Source organism: Pseudophryne corroboree, chromosome 1 (genome assembly GCF_028390025.1).
Source record: "Pseudophryne corroboree isolate aPseCor3 chromosome 1, aPseCor3.hap2, whole genome shotgun sequence".
Taxonomy (NCBI): domain Eukaryota; kingdom Metazoa; phylum Chordata; class Amphibia; order Anura; family Myobatrachidae; genus Pseudophryne; species Pseudophryne corroboree.
The window spans coordinates 498,181,684-498,203,419 of NC_086444.1; the positions used below are offsets into that span (position 1 = coordinate 498,181,684).

At 43.9% G+C, this 21,736-nt stretch overlaps 1 protein-coding gene across 7 annotated transcripts in view; it reads right to left on the minus strand.

Moving 5' to 3' along the window:
* Positions 1-11,318: 11,318 nt before the first annotated feature.
* LOC134895591 (proprotein convertase subtilisin/kexin type 5-like) overlaps positions 11,319-21,736 on the minus strand; it is a 568,642-nt gene continuing 558,224 nt past the window's right edge. For 6 of the 7 annotated variants that reach the window (XM_063913851.1, XM_063913849.1, XM_063913854.1 and 3 more), the window contains 2 exons: positions 15,392-15,507; positions 11,319-11,713 (listed from right to left, as the gene is read on the minus strand). In XM_063913851.1, coding sequence (XP_063769921.1) covers positions 11,598-11,713; positions 15,392-15,507 — 232 coding nt within the window. In that variant the 3' untranslated portion in view covers positions 11,319-11,597. The remainder of the gene's footprint in view (positions 11,714-15,391; positions 15,508-21,736) is intronic. The other variant, XM_063913850.1, reaches the window with a different exon arrangement.

The following is a 21,736-nucleotide window of genomic DNA, read 5'->3' on the forward strand; positions in this document are numbered from 1 at the left end:
CAAAACCTACTCAGCGCATGCGATCACTTCAGACTATTCAGTTCCGGATTTGACGTCACCCACCCACCCAGCGTTCGCCCAGCCATGCCTGCGTTTTCCCTGACACGCCTGCGTTTTTCCAAACACTCCCTGAAAATGGTCAGTTGCCACCCAGAAATGCCCACTTCATGTCAATCACTCTGCGGCAAGCAGTGCGACAGAAATGCATCGCTAGATTCTGTGCAAAACTGCATCGGTCATTGTGCCCATACATCGCGCGTGCGCATTGCGCCACATATGCAGAACTGCTGTTTTTTAGCCTGATCGCTGCGCTGCAAACAAATGCAGCTAGCGATCAACTCAGAATGACCCCCTTAATTCAATAGATAATACCCTACAGATATAAAAAGCTCTTGTGCTAGTGCTGAAAACACAGAACCCATAATAGCAGAACAATGGGGGTAATTCCAAGTTGATCGCAGCAGAATTTTTGTTAGCAATTGGGCAAAACCATGGTGGTCATTCCGATTTGATCGCTTATTATTTTTTTTCGCAACGGAGCCATTAGTCGCTAATGCGCATGCGCAATGTCCGCGGTGCGACTACGCCAAGTAAATTTGCTATGCAGTTAGGTATTTTACTCACGGCATTACAAGGTTTTTTCTTCGTTCTGGTGATCGTAATGTGATTGACAGGAAGTGGGTGTTTCTGGGCGGAAACAGGCCGTTTTATGGGAGTGTTTGAAAAAACGCTACCGTTTCTGGGAAAAACGCGGGAGTGGCTGGAGAAACGGGGAAGTGTCTGGGCGAACGCTGGGTGTGTTTGTGACATCAAACCAGGAACGACAAGCACTGAACTGATCGTACTGGAAGAGTAAGTCTCGAGCTACTCAGAAACTGTACAGAGAAGTCTTTTCGCAATATTGCCAATCTTTCGTTCGCAATTTTGATAAGCTAAGATTCACTCCCAGTAGGCGGCGGCTTAGCGTGTGCAAATCTGCTAAAAGCAGCTTGCGAGCGAACAACTCGGAATGAGGGCCCATGTGCACTGCAGGGGAGGCAGATATAACATGTGCAGAGAGAGTTAGATTTGGGTGTGGTGTGTTCAATCTGCAATCTAATTTGCAGTGTAAAAATAAAGCAGCCAATATTTACCCTGCACAGAAATAAAATAACCCACCCAAATCTAACTCTCTCTGCAAATGTTATATCTGCCTCCCCTGCGGTGCACATGGTTTTGCCCAATTGCTATCAAAAATCCTGCTGCGATCAACTTGGAATTACCCCCATGATTTTTAAATGTGATAAGGTTCCTTCAGTAACAGTGTATTATACTCGTTGTTTATGTTGTGCACAGAGTACATTATAAAGCACGGAAGATACTGGGAAGAAAAATGCATTTTGTAGCAGATGTGTGCCACATGTTTGTGTCCATCTGATACAATATTTATGCCACTTTCAGCTTTGCAGTTATTTATCAAATAACAAAGGGGCAAAACCCCGGGAAGTAGAAGCTGCAACATATTTTTTGTAATACGTAACTCTACTCCAGCTTTTATGGATTCATATGAAAGTGTCATATGGGGCCAGCACCATAACAATTTGGCACAGTATCAGAGTATGGACATACTGTGCCAAACTTTACACAGAAATGAAAAACCAAAGTAAAGGATCTTTTAATTAATACAACACATAACTCATGAGTTAAAAATTGTATTACATTAGACCTACATCATCAATCTCTGCCCACTTTAATAATAGCCACTAGAAGTGGGGTGATAACGCAACTGCAGCGCCCACATAATGATGCAAATTGTGCCCTTAAGCCCTCACACCTCTTATTTTGCGCCAAAGCATCTCCTGGAAGCGAGATAGAAAATTGAAACAAAGTGGCTGATTCTGAGGTTGGGGGCATTAGCAAAACAAGTGACTTTGGGCCTAATTCAGATCTGATCGCTAGGCTGTGTTTTTGTACAGCCTGCGATCATGACTGAACTGCGCATGCAACGCAATGCGCAGGTGCGTTGGTCCGCAGTGACGGGGATCGGCAGGAAGCGACGGGATGGTGCGAGAAAAGCGATCACACGGGCTTTCGCAAGGTGACTGACAGGAAGAAGCCATTTGTGGGTGGCAACTGACCGTCTTTAAGGAGTGTCCGCAGAAACACAGGAGGGACCAGGCGTTTGGAGGGAGGGTTTCTGACGTCTGCTCCGGCCCCGATCATCGCATTGGAAGAGTAAGTTCCCCCTCCCCCTGTAGGTGGTGACTACCTGATCGCAGGGATGCAAAAAACACACCCTAGCGATCAGGTCTGAATTAGGCCCTTTGTGGGGAACTCAATTATGGGTGGCAGAGGAGGATTTACCACAAGGCAACCAAAGCTACTGCTTAGGGCCCTGTTGATCTCAGGGTCCCTGCTGGTCCCAGGAGGCACACCATCAAGGCTTTATAACCTCACCAAAATTGTCCGAGAGCTGCTGGCTGATTATCCCCAGCAGGTTGTCAGTGATTATTACACAGCTGATGAGTGTCGGCTATAGCGCATGCCTGTGTCTCCAGTCTTGCAGTACTGTGCGTGTGACCAGTCCTGACACACGTATGTATGACTTCAGATGCTTAGAGGAGCCGGGATGTGCAAGGAAAAAAACATGAGGTCTTCCAGTGTACCTTATTACAGTATTGTTTACATTTTTATATAACATTCACATACTTCAAATTCCAATCAGGTGAGAGTGGGGAATGGCGGGTGGACAGTGTTATTTATTTTCAGCAGTGTCTAACATCTTCCTGCTACAATCATGGCTGGGGGGAGGCACACACTGACTGGTGACATATCAACATACCCCCCAACATGACCATCTCCAGGAGGGACACAATGCTCTGCTCCTGGACTTTTCTCTTAATTTGTGATTGCCATCACCTGTGCTGAACTAGTTAATGGATAAGAAAGGCGTTTACACCACAGGTGATGGCAATCATACATTAAGAGGGAAGTCCAGGACCAGAGCATTCTGTCCCTCCCTGAGAGGGTCATGTTGGGAGGTATGTATCAATATGCTATAATACTCTATTTTAAGTACTACTGTGTATGGGAGATGCCTGCTACAATCAGTGGGGAACTGATATTAATAAATACAATCACACTGACTGAGATGTGTAATAATAAGATTTTAAACCTACCGGTAAATCTTTTTCTCGTAGTCCGTAGAGGATGCTGGGGACTCCGTAAGGACCATGGGGATAGACGGGCTCCGCAGGAGACATGGGCACTTTAAGAAAGACTTTAGGTATGGGTGTGCACTGGCTCCTCCCTCTATGCCCCTCCTCCAGACCTCAGTTAGAGAAACTGTGCCCAGAGGAGACGGACAGTACGAGGCAAGGATTTTTGTTAAACCAAGGGCAAGATTCATACCAGCCCACACCATTCACACCGTATAACTTGTGTATAAACTAACCAGTTAACAGTATGAAAAAACAACATAGCATCAGTCGGAGACCGATGAAAACTATATCATAACCCTTTAGTAAGCAAAACTATATACAAGTCTTGCAGAAGTAGTCCGCACTTGGGACGGGCGCCCAGCATCCTCTACGGACTACAAGAAAAAGATTTACCGGTAGGTTTAAAAATCTTATTTTCTCTTACGTCCTAGAGGATGCTGGGGACTCCGTAAGGACCATGGGGATTATACAAAAGCTCCCAAACGAGCGGGAGAGTGCGGACGACTCTGCAGCACCGATTGAGCAAACAGGAGGTCCTCCTCACCCAAGGTATCAAACTTATAGAACTTTGCAAATGTGTTTGAACCCGACCAAGTAGCAGCTCGGAACAGCTGTAGTGCCGAGACCCCTCGGGCAGCCGCCCAAGATGAGCCCACCTTCCTAGTGGAATGGGCCTTGACCGATTTTGGTAACGGCAATCCAGCCGTCGCATGTGCCTGCTGAATCGTGTTACAGATCCAGCGAGCAATAGTCTGCTTTGAAGCAGGAGTGCCAACCTTGTTAGCTGCATACAGGACAAACAGTGCTTCTGTTTTTCTGACTCTAGCCGTTCTGGCCACGTAAATTTCAAAGCCCTGACCACATCAAGGGACTCGGAATCCTCCAAGTCTCGTGTAGACACAGGCACCACAATAGGTTGCTTCATATGAAAAGACGACACCACCTTAGGCAAAAATTGAGGACGGGTCCGCAATTCCGCTCTATCCATATGGAAAACTAGATAGGGGCTTTTATGAGACAAAGCCGCCAATTTCGACACTCGCCTAGCCGAAGCCAAGGCTAACAACATGACCACTTTCCAAGTGAGATATTTTAACTCCACTGTTTTAAGTGGTTCAAACCAGTGCGAGTTAAGGAAACTCAACACCACGTTAAGGTCCCAAGGCGCCACCGGAGGTATAAAAGGAGGCTGAACATGCAGCACTCCCTTCACAAAAGTCTGTACTTCTGGGAGAGAAGCCAATTCTTTTTGAAAGAAAATGGATAAGGCCGAAATCTGAACCTTAATGGAGCTTAATTTTAGGCCCAAATTCACTCCAGTTTGTAGGAAGTGAAGGAAACGGCCCAGATGGAATTCTTCCGTAGGAGCATTCCTGGCCTCACACCAAGAAACATATTTTCGCCATATACGGTGATAATGTTTAGCTGTCACGTCCTTCCCAGCCTTTATCAGAGTAGGAATGACCTCATCCAGAATGCCCTTTTCCGCTAGGATCCGGCGTTCAACCGCCATGCCGTCAAACGCAGCCGCGGTAAGTCTTGGAACAGACAGGGCCCCTGTTGCAACAGGTCCTGTCTTAGAGGAAGAGGCCACGGATCTTCTGTGAGCATCTCCTGCAGATCTGGATACCAGGCCCTTTGTGGCCAATCTGGAACAATGAGAATTGTCTGTACTCCTCTTTTTCTTATTATTCTCAACACCTTTGGGATGAGAGGAAGAGGAGGAAACACATAGACTGACTGGAACACCCACGGTGTCACTAGGGCGTCCACAGCTACCGCCTGAGGGTCTCTTGACCTGGCGCAATACCTCTGCAGCTTTTTGTTGAGGCGGGACGCCATCATGTCTATCTGGACAGTCACCACTGACTTGCAATCTGTGCGAAGACTTCCTGATGAAGTCCCCACTCTCCTGGATGCAGGTCGTGTGGTGGCTTCCGCCATTGCTATTCTGCTCCTTGTGCCACCCTGGCGGTTTACATGAGCCACTGCGGTGATGTTGTCTGACTGGATCAGAATTGGTAAGTCGCGAAGCAAGGTCTCCGCTTGACGAAGGTCGTTGTATATGGCCCTCAGCTCCAGGACGTTGATGTGAAGATAAGTCTCTTGACTTGACCAAAGACCCTGGAAGTTTCTTCCTTGTGTGACTGCTCCCCAACCTCGGAGGCTCGCGTCCGTGGTCACCAGAACCCAGTCCTGAATGCCGAACTTGCGGCCCTCTAGAAGGTGAGCACTCTGCAGCCACCACAGGAGAGACACCCTGGCCCTGGGGGACAGTGTGATCAACTGATGCATCTGTAGATGTGACCCAGACCACTTGTCCAGTAGGTCCCATTGGAAGGTCCTTGCATGGAACCTGCCGAACGGAATGGCCTCGTAAGATGCCACCATCTTTCCCAGGACTCGAGTGCAGTGATGCACTGACACCTGTTTTGGTTTCAATAGGTTCCTGACCAGAGTCATGAGTTCTTGAGCCTTTTTCCATTGGAAGATAAACCCTTTTCTGGTCTGTATCCAGAATCATGCCCAAGAAGGTCAGACGAGTCGTAGGAACCAGCTGCGACTTCGGGATATTGAGAATCCAGCCATGTTGCTGTAACACCTTCAGTGAAAGTGACACGCTGTTCAGTAACTGCTCTCGTGATCTCGCTTTTATGAGGAGATCGTCCAAGTACGGGATAATTGTGACACCCTGCTTGCGCAGGAGCACCATCATTTACGCCATTACCTTGGTGAAAATTCTCGGGGCTGTGGAAAGCCCAAACGGCAACGTCTGAAATTGGTAATGACAATCCTGTACCGCAAATCTCAGGTACGCCTGATGAGGTGGATATATGGGAACATAAAGGTACGCATCTTTTATGTCCAGAGATACCATAAAATCCGCCCCTTCCAGGCTGGCGATGACCGCTCTCAGCGATTCCATCTTGAACTTGAACCTTTTCAAGTATAAGTTCAGGGATTTTAAATTTAAAATGGGTCTCACCGAACCGTCCGATTTTGGGACTACAAACAGGGTTGAGTAATATCCCCTCCCTTGTTGAAGTAGGGGAACCTTGACCACCACCTGTTGAAGATACAATTTGTGAATTGCATTTACCACTATCTCCCTTTCTGGGGGAGAAGTCAGCAGGGCCGATTTGAAAAACCGGCGAGGAGGCACCTCTTTGAATTCCAGCTTGTAACCCTGAGAAACAATTTCTATTGCCCAGGGATCCACCTGTGAGTGAACCCAGATGTGGCTGAAAATTCGAAGACGTGCCCCCACTGGGGTGGACTCCCTTAGTGGAGCCCCAGCGTCAAGCGGTGGATTTTGTAGAGGCCGGGAAGGATTTCTGTTCCTGGGAACTAGCTGTGTTGTGCAGCTTTTTCCCTCTGCCCTTACCTCTGGCAAGAAAGAACCCTCGTACACTCTTGTTTCTTGTGACCGAAAGGACTGCATTTGATAATGTGGTGCTTTCTTAGGCAGTGAGGGAATATAAGGCAAAAATTTGGATTTACCAGCTGTAGCTGTGTAGACCAGGTCCGAGAGACCTTCCCCAAACAATTCCTCACCCTTGTAAGGTAAAACCTCCATATGCCTCTTTGAGTCGGCATCACCTGTCCATTGGACTCGTCTAGCAGAAATCGACATAGCGTTGATTCTTCGTTAATATGACCCCGGGTCAATAAAATGGTACCCTTATCCAGGGTATCAATTTCCGTCGATAAGGTACCTATCCACGCTGCTACAGCGCTACAAACTCCAGCCGACACTATTGCCGGTCTGAGTAAGGTACTAGAATGTGTGTAAATGGACTTTAAGGTAGCCTGCTCTTTGCGATCAGCAGGATCCCTGAGGTTAGCCATATCTTGGGATGGCAGCTTTACTCTTTTGGATAAGCGTGTCCACGCTTTTTTCCCCCCTTGGGGAAGATTCTCACCATATCTTGTCCTTAGTCGGGAAAGGATACACCCTAAGAATCCTTTTGGGAATTTGCAGTTTCTTGTCCGGAGATTCCCAAGCCTTTTCAATAACTCGTTCATGATATGGGGGAAAGGTTACCTCAGGTTTCTTTACCCTATACATGTGTACCCTCGTGTCAGGGACAGGGGGTTTCTCTGTGATATGCAAAACATCTTTTATTACAATAATCATATATTGAATACAATTTGCCAATTCTGGCTGTAATTTTGCATCATCGTAGTCGACACTGGAGTCAGAATCCGTGTCGGCGTCAGTGTCTACTATTTTGGATAGTGGGCGCTTTTGAGACCCCAGAGGTCCCTGTGACATAGGGGAAAGGCAGGGTTTGACGCTTGTACATTCCCTAGACTCAGTGCAATAAATTCACATTAGCACTAAAACATTCCACATATCCAACTAGTCAGGTGTCGGTGTTGCAGACGGAGACACCACAGTCATTTACTCCACCTCCTCCCTATGAGAGCCTTTTACCTCAGACATGCCGACACACGCGTACCGACACACCACACACTCAGGGAATCCTCTTATCTGAAGACAGTTCCCCCACAAGGCCCTTTGGAGAGACAGAGAGAGAGTATGCCAGCACACACCCAGCGCTATATGACCCAGGAAAAAACACACAATATGTTTACCCAGATAGCACTGTGATCTTTATTTTTGCGCCAAATTATGTGCCTCCCCCCCCTCCTTTAAAACCCTCTTTCACTGTGGATAAGCAGGGGAGAGTCCGGGGAGCTTCCTCATTTTAAATCTGCTCCACCTGCAGTGCAGCATGGTTTTGCCCACCTCAGTCAATTCTAAAGTAGGCAGTGTTCATTTTGACAAGGATTTTCAATTTAGTTTTAGTCAAATGGGCCCTACACACTTGGCGATGTTTCCGATTTGGACGATGTTCATTTTCAACTATTAAAAACATTGTCCAAATTGGCTTGCTATGTTTAACGAGGGAAAACCAACAATGAACGACCGCGGGGACACGCATTGTTCATCGTTAGTGCCTACACAATAAAATGATATGAATGATATATCATTCACTTATGAGCTATATCATTCATATCGCCCGTGTATGTCATCAAGTGTGTAGGCCCCTTTAGTCACTTACTCAAAATGATTGTCAGTTTATAGTCACATTTTAGTATTTTTCTTTTGCTTTGTTTTAGTCAAGATTTAGTCAGTGGTTCTCACTTTTTATTTTAGTCTTAATTTTAGTCACTGTTTTAGTCAGTACATTTGCAGTTTAATAGTACTGTAATGAATTTTGCAGAACATTACTCTAAAATCCGCTTGTGAAGTTTGCATTCCTTTAACTATGTATTTAGTAATCTATGTTCAGTAGGCTGAGAACGTGTTACATACTGAGTCTGACTTACCGTAGTACTCTCATACTGTATATCATATATACAAATGAATGCCTTAAGCTTGTTAGAACAAACAAGTGCAATACACAATCATATTTCCTTCACATTAGGTCATATCTATTTTCTGCAAATATCTAGAACATAATTAATTTAAAACCCTACTTCCAGTGTTAAATTCCATTGTCCTTTGACAAGGATTTTAAATTTAGCTTTAGTCTTAGTCACTTTTTTTGCTTTGTTTCAGTTAAGATTTAGTCAGTGTATCTCACTTTTAATTTTAGGCTAATTTTAGTCTTATTTTAGTCCTGAAATAAATTGTAGTCATCGAATACTTTCATTCAAAATGTTCATTGACAAAATTAACACTGCTACAAGGTAACACACTTAATAAAAAAAAAAACTGAGCATTTTCCAGATGCATGAGATGTACAATTAAGGTAGAGGAATATATTGTGAAGCCCCTGTTCTATAAGTATTGTCATGGTGATAGGCTCTACGATAGATCTGCTGGCAGCCATTTTGAGGATTATGACATCTAGTGAAGTAAAGACAAAGGAAGCTCTGTGAAATGGCCATGATGCAGTCGTACAGTATCTAGGTGTTATTTTAGAATAGAATTAGACCACTATCATTCTTACATTTGTTTTGTCCCTTTAAACTGGTTAACAAACTGAAAAGGTGTTGATTTATTAAAACACATAATTCCAAAGATTTTCCATGTTATTAAAAAATATATATATTTTTTATAAGTTCATGATCAAAGTCTTAACCCAAAGTATAACAATACTGAGTTATAGCACAGTATAACACTGACATATATGGGCTATTTATGATAACAAGAAAATGCAATGTTTGTCTGCATGGCAGAAGATGGGCCATGTGCAGTATGAAGCATTCCTGATGTTTGTGTACATATGCTACTGGCTGTGTGTCCTCCGTCCTCAATGGCAGATGTTGGCATTTGGAAATGGGCTTAAAAATGAGTTGTCCAATAAGCTGTTTGCACTGGTCTATAACCAGCTTTGCTCAGTAGCATGCAGCATATGGCTAGTATTGGATATGCTCCCCTTCTTCTACTTACATAATCTGAGAGGGGAGAGGGAAATGTACTCAGAGGCATGCAAGAAGTAAAGACTAATTCAGTTATACATGGGGCATTCTGGTGACCAGATGTGGGTAACTGTTAAACAAAAATACCTGACACTTAAATGGAGCACTTCAATTTCATCCCTCACTCTCATTAAACTCATGGCAGAATGACAGTGAAATTACCTTACTGGTCTAATGAGAGAGGGACAATGGGAATCAGACAGGCTGTTTTTTTAGATATGACTTCTGCTCAAGGGCATCTAAATTTGTACGGTCAATGAGACCAGGTGTGCATATATAATCCCAGACCAACAGTGATCATAGATTGAGTATATGCACCTGGTGAGCATGCACACAAGTGTTATGCTGGCTATACACTGGGAGATCACACTCACCAAACAGACAGACCATTCGTCATTCCCTGTACACTGTCAGTCAGATAATTGGGCTCTCTGTCTGATGATGAGTATATCCTGCGTCATATCCGAGCACCAATAATCGCATCTGTCGGGCATGCTGTAGGATTTCTCAATGCAAAAGGGATAATTGCTGCTCTGCCTTGGTCATACACTGTGCAATTCTCAGCCTAATCTGCAGATAATTGACTGATCCGGACGATAATTGCATAGTGTTTGACTGCCCAGTCTCACACAGATGCACAGGCATACTGCTACAATCCGTGAGGTACTGTAATAGATGAGGAATGTGTTGCAATCCAGACAGCAGCATCTTATACTTTATACAGAGTTATATAGAAAACAAACACAAAATCATATTTGCTTAGCAAGATAAAAAAAATAATGTGTTGCTTTGTTTCTTTTTTTTGTTTTGCAATCTCCATGTTTCATATATGCTCACATAGTAAATATGGACTAATTATACATAACATTTGTGAGAAAAGCTTTTTTTTTCTAAACATGCTATTTGATAAGGCAAGGTGCAAACCATTCATGTTCTTACTTTCACATTTGATTTGTGAAATGCGGTTATTCGGTCAGGTACACACCTCTAATACACTGTAGCTGGCAAAGCTGTGCATTATCTAAAGTGAAATAAGCTAAATTGTTTGTATTTCCCCTTTAACACTCAGGGGCAGATTTATTAAGCCTGGTGAAGTGATAAAGTGGAAGGTGATAAAGTACCGGCCAATCAGCTCCTAACTTCCATGTCACAGGCTGGGTTTGAAAAATGACAGTTAGGAGCTAACTGGCTCGTAAGTTATCACCTTCCACTTTATCACTTCTCCAAGCTTAATAAATCTGCCCCTCAGAAACCAAGCCACTGTGTAGACAGCTAGGTGTCCATTCACTGTATGTGATGAACCTCACAGGCATTGTTTGAATGCTGTGCTTACTTTGCAAACCCTGAGCATTTCTTCTGCAGATCTGTACGATTTACATTGCCTAAACACGGTTTATAGTTCTATGAAGCTTAGTAATTATATCCCCCGTCATTCTATATTTTATTAGAGATTTCAGAATTGCTCCTCATGAGGTGATACCAATGAGTATCCAAAACAGAAAGGAAAGAATATAAGAAAAATAGTGGATAGTTTTACTTTATATGTAACAGAAAAATAAGACCAAAGTTTCTGTATCCCTTCATTATATGGCAGGTCATCTCAGCACTAAAAGGGTTAAAATGTGCCATAGTCAACCCTGCTTACTGGGGAGACCAGACAATGAAACAACAAAAGGCAATACCTTTAAGCTGATATCACATCATTAGCTGACTCTTTATTTTGGCATCAATGCTTTGGTCACAGAATACTGACTGTGGATCCGGGTGCTTGTAAGTAAACACCCAGTAATACAAGGTAGGTTTGTTGTAGTTTGTTTCTTTGAAGTTCCAAAAAAACAGTTCACTATTTCCCCCCACCGGAGGGGGGTGAGGGCAAAAGAGAGTGAGGAAAAGAGGTGGCTTTTTATTATTAATATGAAAAATCTAGAAGTCTAATAAGTGGATGCCTCTGCAGCACTTAAATCACCCCTTGAGTGTACATGTTCTGCAGCAGAGTTGCTGAAGTACTTTCCTTATGCACAGATTGTTCTTTTTCACTAGCATACAGAAGCCACCCTCAGCCCACGCTTCTTCCGTTGCTTTCCCGAGGGTGACAGTAGGAAGAAGCAGAAATGTGAGGATTTTCAAGAGTATACGATGGACACGGAGGAAGGTTTGATTGGTAAGAACAGGCAGATTGGGTTGGAAAAACCATTCAGCAGCAGGAAACAAGGACATTTGGTCCATCAGAGGAAAATTTCATTCAACATTGTTTCAACAGGTAGGAATATAGTGGTCCGACAGTATTTGATTCCATTGATGTAAGAGAGAAGAGTAAAACAAGAAAAAAAAACAGAAAAAATTAGAATATAATCGTAAGAAATCATAATAAATATAGCAAAGAAATATAATACACAGGTACAAAAACATGATACAGAACTGAAAAAGAAATGTTCTAGAAACTTACAGTTCATATAGCAAGTGTAATATTGGGAATACATCATTTCTGATATAGGGGTCTATTCAATTATTGTCGGAATTTCAGACAAGTCGGAAAAACTGCACTTTCAGACTTTTTTAGGTTGAATCTGGATTCGACCTATTCAAGTCCAGTGCCATTTTTCCGACTTGTAGGAAAACACGTGGATCGGCGGATTAGCCTCAAATCCACGTTTTCTGTCAAATTTGCGGGCGTTTCCGACAGGTTTTTGGCCCGTTTTCCACTATACCGATTCGACATTAAAATAAAGTTGGATCGGCATTGTCGGAAACGGGCAAAAACCTGTTGGAAATGCCTGCAAATTGAATAGTGAAGACTTGGATCCTGTCTGTCGGAGAGGATCCGACACTAATTGAATATACCCCATAATACATGTTTTTATTAACAAAAACATAAATGGTTTGTTTGACAAGAACATATGAATGTGTTTGAAGAATAGCGGAGATTTTCAATATTAACATTCCCACTAACCCATAGATAAAACGCCTCTATAGTATATCACCATTGTCGCCTGGCATGATGGATGCTGCAGCTTACACAGTAGGAAGTAACACTTGCAGTCATTTCAATGTTGCTCTGCCAGAATGGGGAAGTATTGCCATAAGGATAGTACAGCAATGAGTGGGCTCCTACACTTCTGCTATTTAGGGTATGCTGATGTAGTAAATAAATAGAAAATGGACAATTTCCTCTCATACACTACCCCAAGTAACACTGCCAGGGTTCTAGAGGAAAAGAAAAGCTTTATAGATCATATGTAACAGGTCTTTATATATGTTCTAAAAACAAATGAGTAACATTTTACTACCCATTCAAATCTACATGAAATATGTAATAACTAGCATTGCTATCAATACGGATAGAATTGCAAATTGAATTTCAATTCCACAAATCAGGATTGTAATAGTTAAAAGGCTTTAGCTGGGAGAATTGAAGCCTATATACAAACAGCTTTGACAATTACATGTAACACTACAAAGAGAGATAAATGTGACGTTTACACTCTATAAATAAGGATAGTGACTGTGAAGGGGTTTGTGCTGCGAGATGTCTTTCTCAGTTTGCAGACATTACACTGAAAACATTTCAAGGAAATTCTGTCATTGGGATAAAAAGGAGGAAAATCAAATGAGAAGCAGAGATGTAAAATGATTCCTCGTTGGGAAAAAAACAACCATCTGAACCAAACAATCAAGACACATTTTTGAAGATAAGAATAAAAAGATATTGATGTGAGTCAACCGCAGACATTAATCTTCAAACACATGAAGGCAGAATTTCACACACATAACAAACAGACACACACAACCTTGATAAACGGCTTAGCCCATAGTATAGAAAGAACATTTTTCAGAGTAAAGTGCCTGTCTTAAATAATATTGTGTGCATATGCGTATATATATATATATATATATATATATATATATATAAAAATAAAAAAATAAATAAATAAATATATATACATATATAAATAAATATATATATATATATATACATACACATATATATATTAGATAGAGCATTTAACAAATGAGGGATGAGGGGGCCTGTGTGCAAGTTTTAACGTAAGCCCAAGTAAAATGACACCCGTGTAGGCAATTTAATCCAAAATATGGCACTGTTTCCATATAATGTGAGAGATGTACAGAAAAACAGCATCAGCCCAATCAGATCTTGATCCGGGATACAGGGTGCGCTGCGTGGGGATGACATGCTCCGGGGGCCCATGTGTAACACACACCATACACCCATTATAGATACATTACTGTACATTATGCAGTGCTATTAATATTGTTGCACTATGGGGCATATTTATTATTTATCAGACAGGTAATTATAAATTCTTATAGCCACTTATCACAGCAATAAGAACTTATGTATTACCGGGATGTCTTAAAATACATATACAGGAGCAGGGCATACAATAAGAGCCCATCCCTGCGATCTGCAAAATTAAAGTGACTGCAAATGCGATCACTTTACTTGCTGCTTTAAAGGCCTGCCATGCTACTATAATGCGCAGACGTTAGACCACGCACATGTGCAATTGGCCATTGCCGGGGACGGATCCTATGGATCCCTCTCCGAGTAAATTGTGGAAAAGTAGCCCATGGGCTACAATGAATAACACCTTCTGAAGATGGCGTTCATTACAGGGGACAAGCTCACAAACAGCAGTTCCCATGGAAACCTGTTTGTGCAGTCAAAAGTGGGGATCTCTCCCTAGATACATACAGGAGATACTTTAAATTTGCGGATACTGTATTACGCGAAAATTGATGTTTTGGGGGGATGTCCCACACATTTCTTTTGCTATGGGTACCTAAATTACCACATATTATTCACTGATCTAGTGACAAATGAGACTACAGAGGTGAGCTGCGGAAGAAGATTCTATTTAATGCAGTTAATCATATAGACTGGCTATACAGTATTTGATGCCTGGTAAATGCATCACTGTCCTGATTATAAGGCTAAACAACCACAGAACTTTTATTTACAGCCCATGTCAATAACGTGAGAAGAGTCTTATAAAATCAGGTAACATAAAAGTCAGCACTGTGAGGCAGCTGATAAATGAGCCACTTATATTTTAGTAAACAGACATTTCATTTTCAGTATGCAATATACAGTAGTTGCTGCAGTGAGTCTGTATATGTACCAAGTGCTAGGAGTCCTTTGTTGGTTCAATCAGTGTGATATTGCCTGGCTCACTGAGGAGTGGATATCAATCACAATGCTTGCAGTGCTACCCGCCTAGCACTACAATGGAAGCGCAGCGTTCCTCAATACATAATAAGAAACTGCTGCTTGCACTGAAAACATTGTGTTTGTAATTCAGTTTCATGTCTCAACCTACATTAACATTGACGTTTTTTTTAATGTCTGTCATGAGTGGCACTAAAAATAAATTGTTACAGGACACTGCGATTTATCTGAAGGGCACTGTGGATATAAAGCTTTGGGTTTTACAGATAAACAACATATAGACAGCATTCTGCAGACTTCAATCCATCCCTAAGCCATCCCTCACTCATCATGCAGACTTGCAGCCATTTATCAAAGTACTTATCGGAACAGCTCCATTATGACATAGGTAAAAAAAATAAATTTCTTTTGCAAATATTGGAATTTTTTCTCTCAAGGCAGACGGTTTAACAATTACCATTCACTTTGGCATTTTTAATAACTTGCTGTTTGTGCTACTTGAATAACACTGAGCATGAAACTATATAAGAATAGTATATTGATGCAGCAATAGTCTCCAGTGACTCACCATCTTTACAGACTGCCCCCACCAAACAGGTGTTGCCATCTAGCAAATAGCCATCTGGACAGCTTGTACAGTCCCTCTCTCCTGGGCCGGAGCATGTGACACAGCTGCCATCACACCTGTCAAACAGTAGAAATATGTTGGGTGTTATAGAGAAAATGATTATGAGCATATAGATGTCTCCACGTCTGACACTTCTGTCTCTGGTAAGAACAGTAAACATCCACACATTAATGCACCCGATAGCAAACATGAAGGGGTGCTATAACTAGACACCCTACTTACAGTAGGCATTTGCTTTCTGAATGGGTTCAGTATCAGGAAACGTCTTCTTTATTCTCATGTATATTGTGCAATCCTACGTATAAGATGACGTCTCACATTTTACTAGATGTTTAAGCTGTGTATGTGCGCATAATAATGCCTGTGCACCCAATGGAGGAAGCTGGTACTGGGGCTACCACGGCTTCCTTCTGTCTATATACACACTAATAAGCCACACTCAGCACAGTCTTCAAAAGTAACACATTATGCCTGTGGATGTTAAAGTCGGAACCCCATGTATTGTACCACTGGTACCAGGTAAAACAAGATGTATGTCCTAAGACACAAAGGTGGGAAGGGATTAATCACTAAAATGTCACTTCATTATTCTGGAACCGCTCACATAACATTCATAAACTTTTCTGTCCAATTACATCCACTGTATACAGTCCATATACATCCTCACATATAGGGGGGTATTCAATTAGCTCCAGTAATCTGGGAGCTATTGAATTCACCCCCTTGCCTATTCAATTGTGGACCACTTTTTGCCTGTTATTAAGGCAATTTTGCAAATGCCTTTTCACCTTTTTTTTTTTAGTAAAAAGGCATTGGCGAAAAATGCCTCAAAATCGCCAAAACAGACCATCTTTTTGCCAGCGCAGGAGAAAAAACATGTGGATTCGCTGATCCACATGCTTTCACTCATGCTGAATTTTTCTCCTAGGTGAAAAAATAAGATTTTAAACCTACCGGTAAATCTTTTTCTCGTAGTCCGTAGAGGATGCTGGGGACTCCGTAAGGACCATGGGGATAGACGGGCTCCGCAGGAGACATGGGCACTTTAAGAAAGACTTTAGGTATGGGTGTGCACTGGCTCCTCCCTCTATGCACCTCCTCCAGACCTCAGTTATAGAAACTGTGCCCAGAGGAGAGGAAAGGATTTTTGTTAAACCAAGGGCAAGATTCATACCAGCCACACCAATCACACCGTATAACTTGTGTATATACTAAACAGTTAACAGTATGAAAACAACTTAGCATCAGTCCAAAACCGATGAAAACTATAACATAACCCTTATGTAAGCAAAACTATATACAAGTCTTGCAGAAATAGTCCGCACTTGGGACGGGCGCCCAGCATCCTCTACGGACTACGATAAAAAGATTTACCGGTAGGTATAAAATCTTATTTTCTCTAACGTCCTAGAGGATGCTGGGGACTCCGTAAGGACCATGGGGATTATACCAAAGCTCCCAAACGGGCGGGAGAGTGCGGATGACTCTGCAGCACCGATTGAGCAAACAGGAGGTCCTCCTCAGCCAGGGTATCAAACTTATAGAACTTAGCAAAGGTGTTTGAACCCGACCAAGTAGCAGCTCGGCATAGTTGTAGTGCCGAGACCCCTCGGGCAGCCGCCCAAGACAAGCCCACCTTCCTGGTGGAATGGGCCCTGACCGATTTAGGTAACGGCAATCCAGCCGTAGAATGCGCCTGCTGAATCGTGTTACAGATCCAGCGAGCAATAGTCTGCTTAGACGCAGGAGCACCAATCTTGTTGGCGGCATAAAGGATAAACAGAGCCTCTGTTTTCCTAACACGAGCCGTTCTGGCCACGTAAATTTTCAAAGCCCTGACTACATCCAGGAACTCGGAATCCTCCATGTCTCGCGTAGCCACAGGCACCACAATGGGTTGGTTCATATGAAAAGATGACACCACCTTAGGCAAGAACTGAGGACGGGTCCGCAATTCTGCTCTATCCATATGGAAAACCAGATAGGGGCTTTTATGAGACAAAGCCGCCAATTCCGACACTCGCCTAGTCGAAGCCAAGGCTAGTAACATGACCACCTTCCAAGTGAGATATATTTTAACTCCACCGTTTGAAGTGGTTCAAACCAGTGTGACTTAAGGAAACTCAACACCACGTTAAGGTCCCAAGGCACCACCGGAGGTATAAAGGGAGGCTGAATATGAAGCACTCCCTTCACAAACGTCTGTACTTCAGGAAGAGAAGCCAATTCTTTTTGAAAGAAAATGGATTAGGCCAAAATCTGAACCTTAATGGAGCCCAATTTTAGGCCCAAATTCACTCCAGTCTGTAGGAAGTGAAGGAAACGGCCCAGATGGAATTCCTCCGCAGGAGCATTCCTGCCCTTACACCAAGAAACATATTTTCGCCATATACGGTGATAATGTTTAGCTGTCACGTCTTTCCTGGCCTTTATCAGCGTAGGAATGACGTAATCCGGAATGCCTTTTTCCGCTAGGATCCTGCGTTCAACCGCCATGCCGTCAAACGCAGCCGCGGTAAGTCTTGGAACAGACAGGGCCCCTGTTGTAACAGGTCCTCCCTGAGAGGAAGAGGCCACGGATCGTCTGTGAGCATTTCCAGTAGATCCGGATACCAGGTCCTTCGTGGCCAATCTGGAACAATGAGAATTGTTCTCACTCCTCTTTTGCTTATTATTCTCAACACCTTGGGTATGAGAGGAAGAGGAGGAAACACATAGACCAACTGAAACACCCATGGTGGTGTCACTAGGGCGTCTACAGCTACCGCCTGAGGGTCTTTTGATCTGGCGCAATACCTCTGTAGCTTTTTGTTGAGGCGGGACGCCATCATGTCTATCTGGGGCAATCCCCATCAACTTGCAATCTGTGCGAAGACTTCCTGATGAAGTCCCCACTCTCCTGGATGCAGGTCGTGTCTGCTGAGGAAGTCTGCTTCTCCACTCCCGGAATGAACACCGCTGACAGTGCGCTTACATGATTTTCCGCCCAGCAAAGAATCCTGGTGGCTTCCGCCATTGCTCCTCTGCTCCTTGTGCTGCCTTGGTGGTTTACATGAGCCACTGCGGTGATGTTGTCTGACTGAATCAGAACTGGTTGGTTGCGAAGTAAGGTCTCCGCTTGACGTAGGGCGTTGTAAATGACCCTCAGTTCCAGGATGTTTATGTGAAGACAAGACTCTTCACTTGACCACAGACCTTGAAAATTTCTTCCCTGTGTGACTGCTCCCCACCCTCGGAGGCTCGCGTCCGTGGTCACCAAGATCCAGTTCTGAATGCCGAACCTGCGGCCTTCTAGAAGGTGAGCACTCTGCAGCCACCACAGGAGAGATACCCTGGTTCTGGGGGACAGGGTGATCAACTGATGAATTTGTAGATGTGACCCGGACCACTTGTCCAGTAGGTCCCATTGGAAAATCCTCGCATGGAACCTGCCAAAGGGAATGGCTTCGTATGCTGCCACCATCTTTTCCAGGACTTGAGTGCAATGACGTACTGACACTTGTTTTGGCTTCAATAGGTTCTTGACTAGAGTCATGAGTTCCTGAGCTTTTTCTATCGGAAGAAAAACCCTTTTCTGGTCTGTATCCAGAATCATGCCCAAGAAGGTCAGACGAGTCGTAGGAATCAACTGTGACTTCGGGATATTGAGAATCCAGCCGTGTTGCTGTAACACCTTTAGTGCCAGTGAGACGCTGTTCAGCAACTGCTCTCTCGATCTCGCTTTTATGAGGAGATCGTCCAAGTACGGGATAATTGTGACACCTTGCTTGCGCAGGAGCACCATCATTTCCGCCATTACCTTGGTGAAAATCCTGTACCGCAAATCTCAGGTACGCCTGGTGAGGTGGATAAATGGGAACATGAAGGTATGCATCCTTTATGTCCAGAGATAGCATAAAATCCCCCCCTTCCAGACTGGTGATGACCGCTCTCAGCGATTCCATCTTGAATTTGAACCGTTTTAAGTAAAGGTTCAGGGATTTTAAATTTAAAATGGGTCTGACCGAACCGTCCGGTTTCGGGACCATGAACGGGGTTAAGTAATATCCCTTCCCTCGTTGAAGCAAGGGAACCTCGACCACCACCTGTTGAAAACACAATTTGTGAATTGCATTTAACACTATCTCCCTTTCTGAGGGAAAGGCTGGCAGAGCCGATTTGAAAAACCGGCGAGGGGCACCTCTTCGCATTCCAGCTTGTATCCCTGAGAAACAATTTTCATTGCCCAGGGATCCACCTGTGAGTGAACCCAGATGTGGCTGAAAAATTGAAGGCGTGCCCCCACTGGGGCGGACTCCCTCAGGGGAGCACCAGCGTCATGCGGTGGATTTTGTAGAGGCCGGGGAAGACTTTTGCTCCTGGGAACTAGCTGTGTTGTGCAGCTTTTTTCCTCTGCCCTTACCTCTGGCAAGAAAGGACGATCCTCGTACTCTTTTGCTTTTATTTGAACGAAAGGACTGCATTTGATAATGTGGTGCTTTCTTAGGCTGCAAGGGAACATAAGGCAAAAAATTCGATTTACCTGCCGTAGCTGTGGAGACTAGGTCCGAGAGACCTTCCCCAAACAATTCCTCCCCCTTGTAAGGTAAAACCTCCATATGCCTCTTTGAGTCGGCATCACCTGTCCACTGCCGGGTCCATAGGACTCGTCTAGCAGAAATTGACATAGCGTTTATTCTGGAACCCAGTAGACAAATGTCTCTTTGCGCATCTCTCATATATAAGACAGCAACTTTTATATGCCCTAGGGTCAATAAAATGGTATCCTTATCAAGGGTCTCAATTTCCACTGATAAGGAATCTGTCAATGCTGCTACAGCGCTACAAACCCAGGCCGACGCAATTGCCGGTCTGAGCAATGTACCAGAATGTGTGTAAATGGACTTTAAGGTAACCTCCTGCTTGCGGTCAGCAGGATCCTTGAGGGTAGCCGTATCTTGGGATGGCAGCGCTATCTTTTTTGATAAGCGTGTCAATGCTTTGTCCACCCTAGGGGAGGATTCCCACCGTATCCTGTCCATTGGCGGGAAAGGATACGCCATAAGAATCCTTTTGGGAATCTGCAGTCTTTTGTCTGGAGATTCCCAAGCTTTTTCACATAATTCGTTCAACTCATGTGAGGAGGGAAAGGTTACCTCAGGTTTCTTTCCCTTATACATGTGTACCCTCGTGTCAGGGACAGGGGGTTCCTCTTTGATATGCAAAATATCCTTTATTGCAATAATCATATATCTAATACATTTCGCCACTTTTGGCTGTAACTTTGCATCATCGTAGTCGACACTGGAGTCAGAATCCGTGTCTGTATCTGTGTCTCCTATTTGGGATAGTGGGCGCTTTTGAGACCCCGAAGGCCCCTGCGACATAGGAACAGACATGGGTTGACTCCCTGGCTGTTCCCTAGCTTCAGCTTTGTCTAATCTTTTGTGCAATAAATTTACATTAGCACTTAAAACATTCCACATATCCATCCAGTCAGGTGTCGGCGCTGCCGACGGAGACCTCACATTCATATGCTCCCCCTCGTCCCTAGGCGAGCCTTCTACCTCAGACATGTCGACACACGCGTACCGACACACCACACACTCAGGGAACCTCTTATCTGGAGACAGTTCCCCCACAAGGCCCTTTGGAGAGACAGAGAGAGAGAGAGTATGCCAGCAACAGCCCAGCGCTATATGACCCAGGAAAAAACACAAAATGATTACCCAGTAGCGCCTTTATATATATGTATATGCACCAATTATGTGCCCCCCTCCTCCTTTAAAACCCTCTCTCACCGTGAATAAGCAGGGGGAGAGTCCGGGGAGCTTCCTTTCAGCGCTATGCTGTGGAGAAAATGGCGCTGGTGAGTGCTGAGGGAGAAGCCCCGCCCCCTCGGCGGCGGGCTTCTGTCCCGCTCAAATATATTGAAAAACTGGCGGGGGCTCTTTATATATATATATATATTGTGACAAGAACACTGGGATAGTGTTTGAGGGCAGGTATATTTGTCCCAGGTTCTTGTCTTACATGTTTTAGAAAATGTTAACTTCTAGGAAAAATGCTTTTTGTTTTGTCTGAACCTTTTCAGTTTGCTGTAAAAGCTGGGAAAAGGCTCTGAGAGAGAGATAAGGCGAGTTCTAGACATTGGGCCCAGTTCGGGTCTTTGGCCTCACAGAGGGCTAATCAGGGTTTCAGCTGTGTAAGAGTGATATAGTGCTTCTAACCTGATTAGTATGGGCAGACTGCCTGGGAAGGCTGCAGGATCTGTGTGTGAGAGACACGCTTTCTGATGCAAGTAAG